This window comes from Cyprinodon variegatus, unplaced genomic scaffold, assembly GCF_000732505.1.
Source record: "Cyprinodon variegatus isolate N-32 unplaced genomic scaffold, C_variegatus-1.0 Scaffold79, whole genome shotgun sequence".
Classification (NCBI taxonomy): Eukaryota; Metazoa; Chordata; class Actinopteri; order Cyprinodontiformes; family Cyprinodontidae; genus Cyprinodon; species Cyprinodon variegatus.
Window position 1 is genome coordinate 818,033 of NW_015150532.1, and position 6,992 is coordinate 825,024.

A 6,992-nucleotide genomic window follows, 5' to 3' on the forward strand; every position below is an offset into this window, starting at 1 on the left:
CACCGTGAGTGTGTGTGTGAATGGGTGAATGAATGTAGTGTAAAGTGCTTTGGTCAAGTCTCCTAACTTGAATAAAGGCGCTATATAAGTACATACCATTTATCATTTACCAAAATCTTTGACACTGAGTGTTTCTGCACCATCTGAATTTTGTCCAGGTCTTTTTGACACAACACAGGGGACTGCAATAATAATGACATAAAATGAATATTGCATCTAATCAATGAAATGTTTATGCACATTTTAGTCACCACATTGTCAATATGTGTTGTCCATGACATCCTTTGATTTCAACTGACTCCAAAAGTTTATTTCCCTGCCTCTCTTGTTTAACCCTTGCAGTTAGTTCTTCTTCAGAAAATATCTACCACTGATTGAATGCATAGATATTGGGAACAGCTGTATGCAGAACCTATTGAAATTTGAAACAGAAGCATATCCTTTATTAAGAAAGTTTTAGTGCTTTCTGATCTTCTGATTTGCTGGACTTTGAACACCTCCACATTTTCAAGTCGTCAGCATCTTAATTTATTTTTCTTTGGAATATTTTTAGCTCCATATAGATTCACTACCCCTTTTTTAAGAAAACCATCTCCACAGCATGATGCTGCCACCACGTGTTTTTTCCGTGGTAACTGTGTGCTCAAGGTAACGTACAGTCACCACACGAAGTGCTTTGCATGGAAGCTAAACAGTTTCCATTTTCATCATATCCATCATAGCTCCCTCTACCAAACCTTTTGCTAATTCCTCTGCATGGCTTCTGTTAAATTGGCAACTCTCTGCTTTTACATTCAGCACTGAATGATTTAGGCAGATTCATGACTTGCATGTCATTTCTTTGCAATAGATTTTTATCAAAGCTCCAGTGTGTAATTTTCAGTGACATCTTTGCTCAAACTGCAGCAACAACCTCAAACAATACAGAGGCTGTCATGGTACAAAATAGCCTCTGCATCTTCTGCATCACCTTTTCTGTCATTTGAGGATAAGGCATGTCTGCCTCCATACGTTATAAACCCACTTTTATGTATTTATAAATAGCAATTTCTAAGGCAATGCAGACATAAATATTGAGATTTTCAGCTCATAGATGATAATAAATAACATACGTATGTATAATATGTTACATTTCTTTCAGGAAATCCCTGCAATTATTACACACTGGAGCTTTAAGGGGTATAGAATTAAGAAGAAAAAAGAGGGCTCTACTACATGCCATTCTTTTCAGATACATATTTATAAAATAAATAAAAAATGCACCCAGCATATATATGCTAATACAGTGACATGTGGGTCTAATAGATACAATCTGAGTTTAAGGTTTTAATGGGAAAAAATATTAAAACATTAAAAGGTGATACATGTTTCCAAGGAATTTACTTTCTTTAGTATAAAAGTTTGAAAAAAGTTTAACCCAACATTATTAAAGGATAAATTGATTATTTTCCTTACAAAATTGCTCATTTCTACCCAAAACCTGCACTAATCTGACAACATGGTCTCATAAATTATCCGATATAAACCAAGCAAAAAAACAGGTTTGTCCCTGAATTAAGCCTGTTTGGTGGAAGTTAATGAAACCTTTTTGAAAGTGCATAAATACTTGGATTTTTTCAGAGTACAGTTACATTGCATCACCGCACCCAGTTAGTCTGCCTTTTTATGCCAGACATCCTGCCCAGCTGTGATGTGGCTGGGCCGTCTGAAGCACACTGCAAAAACTGTCAATCTTACCAAGTCTTACCATCCCAGATCTGTCTTATTATTAATATACTAAGCAGTAGCAGATTCTGTTATATTATTAACTTTCCGTTGTGGAAATTGTACTAAAAAATAAGAGTAATAATGTGCCAGAGCAGTAAGACAATTTACCTTATGACATATTTTGAAAACAGTGTCCTACTTAGTGCATTTGTCTGATTACACTAGCGCATTATTGTACCTATTTTCTAATTCCCTTCAAAATAATATTAATAATCTGACATAATCTGCTCTTGTTTAAGCGTACCAATCACAAAACATGATCAAAAAGACTTTTTGGCTAGATCTAGTATTGTAAGATTTGGTTAGATGGACATTTTTTGCAGCGCACCAGTTTGGCCTCTCTGTTGCTGGCATTGCATTCCTCCTCCACCCTTACCCTCCGGTCTAATTAACATCCCGTGTTGTGGCCATAAACTGGGTTTGTTACGGTTAATCATACAGTGGTTTAATGGGAAAATTATCAGTTGTCGAGGAAGTAAACAAAGCTGCAGGTGACAGCGGCTAGACACATAAAAACCAGAGTGAAAACAACCTGCAGAAACATGCCAACTGCTGAGACACAATGCAGGAAAACAAACTTTGCTTGCTCTAACTCATACTTTGCGGTTTTCAGGTTGTTTGTCCGTCTCAGCAAACATTTCCTCACTATCAGCCAAAAGCAAGAAACACATGGAGCATTAGAAAAAAACACATCCACACACCCCTCTGGTTAGTCCATCCCCTCCTGCCGAACTTCATAAATACTCAAAGCTCTACTGGAAATCAAATATTGAACAGCACTGATAGGGAAACACAGACAGAAAGAGAAAAGAGGAAATAGAGAAAGAAGTTTTTTATATACAGAAGAAAAATTAACAGTATTTTTTCAATTAGGATCTCCAGAATGTTGCTCCGTATGTCTTTCATCTGTTTGTCCTGTTTAGGTGTATTCTCCCAAAGCCAAGATCGAGCCTCTCTCAGCCGCTCCAATGACCCCACCGGACGCTGCGTCTACACCTTCACCGTGGTCAACCCACAGGAGTCCAGTTGCCCCGGAGGCAGCAGCAAATCAGAGACGGATGAGATCCGGACCAGACTCACTCTCCTTGAAGGTCTGGTCAGTCGGCTGATAGCAGGAGGTGGGAGCGGGGCCAGTTCTGGTGGGCTGAGACACAGCGATGAGTCTGTTCAGGAAGCTTATGCCCAGGTTACAAAAGAAAGAAACCAGCTACAACTGGACCAGGAACATCTGAACACGCAGGTCCAGAGGCTGCAGAGAACGTTGGCCGAGCTGAGCCTGGAGGCGGAGGATCTTCGGCAGAGGCCCTGTGAACAGATGAACACCTCAGCTGGTGCTCTACATGAAAACAGACATCTCAGAGGTATGTGCACATGTAGCTTTTTCTGATAATCACCAAAGGCTTTCTAAAGGATGGGTTTGGAGTTTTACAGACATGTTTGAGGCAAAGAAAAGTCCAAGGGAAAGCAGATAAAAAAAAAAAAATACTTGGTTCTTTGTCTCTACTTTTTAAATTTAAGATTAAACTGATTCTTGTGTTGTATACCATTCCCACCAAATGCAGGGTATCACTTCAAAAACACCTCCTATCAGGAGATGAAAGCTGAGGTGAGAGAGGTTCCTGCATCCCACCTGATTCCAGCGGGAAACCACAGCTTTGCAGGTAAAAGCATCTGACGGCTCTGAAAATATATGCAAGAGTTAACCTAATCTTAAATTTGCCTCTAGGCTGTGGAGAGTTAGTGTCAGTTGGAGATCCCGTGTTGCACAGAAAAGCTGATGGCATCACAGGGAAGTATGGCGTGTGGTTCCAAGATCCGGACCCTGAGGGTCCCTATTACACCAGGCAGACGGTATGGCGGATCGATGCGGTTGGGAAAGAAGTCCGTCAGCTCTTTGTGTATGAAGATATGGATCAGTTTTCCAAAGGTTTTCCTATGAAGGTCCTGGTTCTGTCAGAGCCTGTGGAAAGCACAGGGGCCACCGTGTATCAAAACTCCCTGTACTACCAGCGCAGACGCAGCCGGACCCTGCTTCGGTACAACCTCACCTCGGAGAGTCTTGAAGCCCGCCTGGACTTGCCCCATGCTGGCTTTCACGGCCAGTACCCTTACTCCTGGGGCGGCTACACTGACATCGACCTGGCAGTGGACGAGCACGGACTGTGGGCCATCTACAGCACGAGCAAAGCAAAGGGGGCCATCATTGTTTCCCAGCTGGATCCCCAGAGCCTAGAGGTGAGAAGAAGCTGGGAGACAAAGATCAGGAAGAATTCGGTTGGTAATGCCTTCATGATATGCGGACGCTTATATACGGTGGCCAGTTACACTTCACCCAACACCACAATCAGTTACATGTTTGACACTTTAACTAATGAGAGCCAGGCAATCGCTGTGCCTTTTAAGAACAAGTACCGCTACAACAGCATGGTGGACTACAACCACGCCCAGAGGAAGCTGTACGCCTGGGACAACTTCCACATGGTCACCTATGACGTTAGGCTGGGAGGGACTGGTCAAAGCAGGAGCTAAACAGGAATAAAGAAAATCCATGTTCACTTTACTATTAACATATGGTGAACGGGATTATGTAAGGCGAGGGCGAAACCAGAACCAGATTGCTTTTATTACAATAACAAAGGATTTTAGGGAAAGATGTGATGCTCATAGCGAAATAATTGTGCTAAATGACTGAGTTGATGATTAGAGCCAGCTTAACATCTAGCATTAATGATTTATATACATATATATATTTTTTTCACATGTATTTTTTACTGTTTAATAAAGATTTATTTCCTTATTGATTATATTGCTTGATTTGCCTTATTTCTTGCAATAAACTACAAAAGAGTTTGGACGAGTGTTTGCCACATTATGGCTGTCTAATATGAGTTTGATCATTATATCATTCATTACATTGTATTAATAAAACAGCATATCACACAATCCTTTTCTTTAATATGCAGTTTTACCTTTTAATTTTTTTAAAACCTCTTAGGAGAGGTTCAGAACCTTTTGAAGGAAAGAAGGGGTTTATGTATATTCAGAGATGGATGTTTAAGAACTTTGAGTTCAAATTTGAACAAAAAGAGAGATTTTGGGACAGGTCAACACAGAGCTGATCAGATCTGTGTGGTCTTTTTTTTTTTTTTTTAACGGTATAGCCTTCCTTTGATAACATTATAAAACCTAAGCAAGACCAGCTGCGAATATACTGTAAGTGAAAAAAAAGTTAATTTATGTGATGTTTCATCTTAGTTTTGAATGCAGCTGTTCTTTGAAGGCCACAGAAGTTTGTTAAAAAATGTATTTGTGGACAATTTCCCTGGTAGCGCACAGGTCAAGGCTAAAGATGAGGATCAGATTAAAGCAAGGTTAGGTTTTTATAGCAGTTTTTACAACTTTTAGCTTCTCAGAGAGACATACGATACGTCAGTCGAGATGGAGAGAGTATGATTCATCTGCACACATAGTTAACAGGCTGGGAAAAGAACAAAAATCATTCAAAGAAAGAAACAAGAGTGGAAACTCTAGAGGAGCTGCCAAGATCGAAAGAAGACGTGGGAGAATCTATTGAGAGAACAAGTATTTATTGTGTACTTTAACTTAATCAGCGAAGAAAATCCTTCTTCAAAGAAGGTCATAAGTCTAAATTGCAGTTTCCTGCAGAACATCTAATGAGTAAATATGTGGAAGAAGCAGTTCTAGTTAAGTGAAACCAAAACTGAACTTGCTCCCCACATGCAAAAATCTCATCAGAGCAGCAAAACCTAAACTGGAAATCACCCTAACACAGAATCTCCACAGATAAGCACGGTGGTGGCAGCAACATGCTGTGGGAATAGTTTTTCTTTCCAGTAGGGACAGAAAAGACAATCAGTGTATCTACAAAATACATCTTGAATATGATACTTTGATTGTTGTTTGCTAGGCCAGAACCTTTCAACAGGGTGGCGCTAGACGTCACATTGGCTGAAACTTCTGACCCGAAGTAAATTCAGGAAAATAGGCTACAGGCTTATAGACACATCAGAGCTGAACTGCTGAGGTGTCAGTCTGCTCATCATATCAGAATCAGAATATACATTTACTATCATATGATGTTTCAGTCTTAAAGGGTCAAATAAAAAGGCTATTTCTAAGATATTTTTCAGAAAAAAACTTACATGTCTCTTTACTGTTTTATTAAAAAAAACTTGTCTAAAAAGGGGGATGAACATATTTTCTTCTAATTAATTGTGTAAACATAACTGTTTCAAGAAAAATAAATTCCCCAAAAATTATTACAGTTACTACTTTTAGTTTCTATTTTCTTGAAAATTGGGTGCAATCACTCCAGGTAACAAAAAATAAATAAAAAATTTGCTTAAATTTGCATTTTTTTATATTTACCTAATTAGTTCTGGCTTTTTATAGATTTTAGCAAGACTGATCAAAAGCTATTGTACTCAAGGTCCAAAGAGCCACAAGTTGCAAACTCCTGGTCTATAACGTGAAATAAAGGTAATGTAAATTGAAATCTATGTTTTAAAGTTTAACCTTTGTAAATACTTTTAGGTAAAGTGAGTCCCAGAATAACTGGAACAATTTTTTTTTATTTATTAACATTTAACTCAAAATGTGAGATATCCATGACAAGCTTAGGTCCCTGTGCATAACGTTCCAAATAAAAAGTTACATTTGATACAATGAAGGTCAACATCTGTTTGCGTCAGCCATCTTGTTGTGGGTTCACACTTGAATTTTTACCGTCATGTGCGGTTTGTGTAGGTGTCTGCTCCTTTAAGCACTGTGTGAGAATGAAGACAATGATGCACAAGGGTTGCAAGACAAGCACAAATGCAATCCTTTACAGCCTTTGTTTGGACATAACACCTTCTGGTAGGTGCAACAAAAAGAAGACTGCAGCCTTTAGAGAAATAAAAAAACAACCCACCGAAATTCTCTCAAAAACCAGAAACATTTCCTGGAGCAACATGTAAAAGATTTTGAAGTGACCACAGTACGCGTCAACTTTTCATTCCCAGTTCTACTGATATGTGGTTTATATATCAGTTTATCTGATTTTATTTGTTGTTGTTTATACAAATTATCCTAATTTGAGCATATTTAAGGGCTTTCCACCTATGCTGATGCTTTTTTTTTATTAAATAAGGTCTGCAAAAATTCACAAAATGAAATTTAGAGGCTTTTATTACCCAATATGGTTCAGCTGGTGTCACGGCATG

At 38.7% G+C, this 6,992-nt stretch overlaps 1 protein-coding gene across 1 annotated transcript; it reads left to right on the forward strand.

The window, feature by feature from the left end:
* Positions 1–2,558: 2,558 nt before the first annotated feature.
* LOC107083630 (myocilin-like) lies at positions 2,559–4,370 on the forward strand. Its single transcript, XM_015372999.1, has 3 exons — positions 2,559–3,128; positions 3,330–3,428; positions 3,494–4,370. Exons 1-3 carry the CDS (start codon positions 2,651–2,653, stop codon positions 4,294–4,296), a joined length of 1,380 nt encoding a protein of 459 aa, XP_015228485.1. The 5' UTR covers positions 2,559–2,650; the 3' UTR covers positions 4,297–4,370.
* Positions 4,371–6,992: the final 2,622 nt, after the last annotated feature.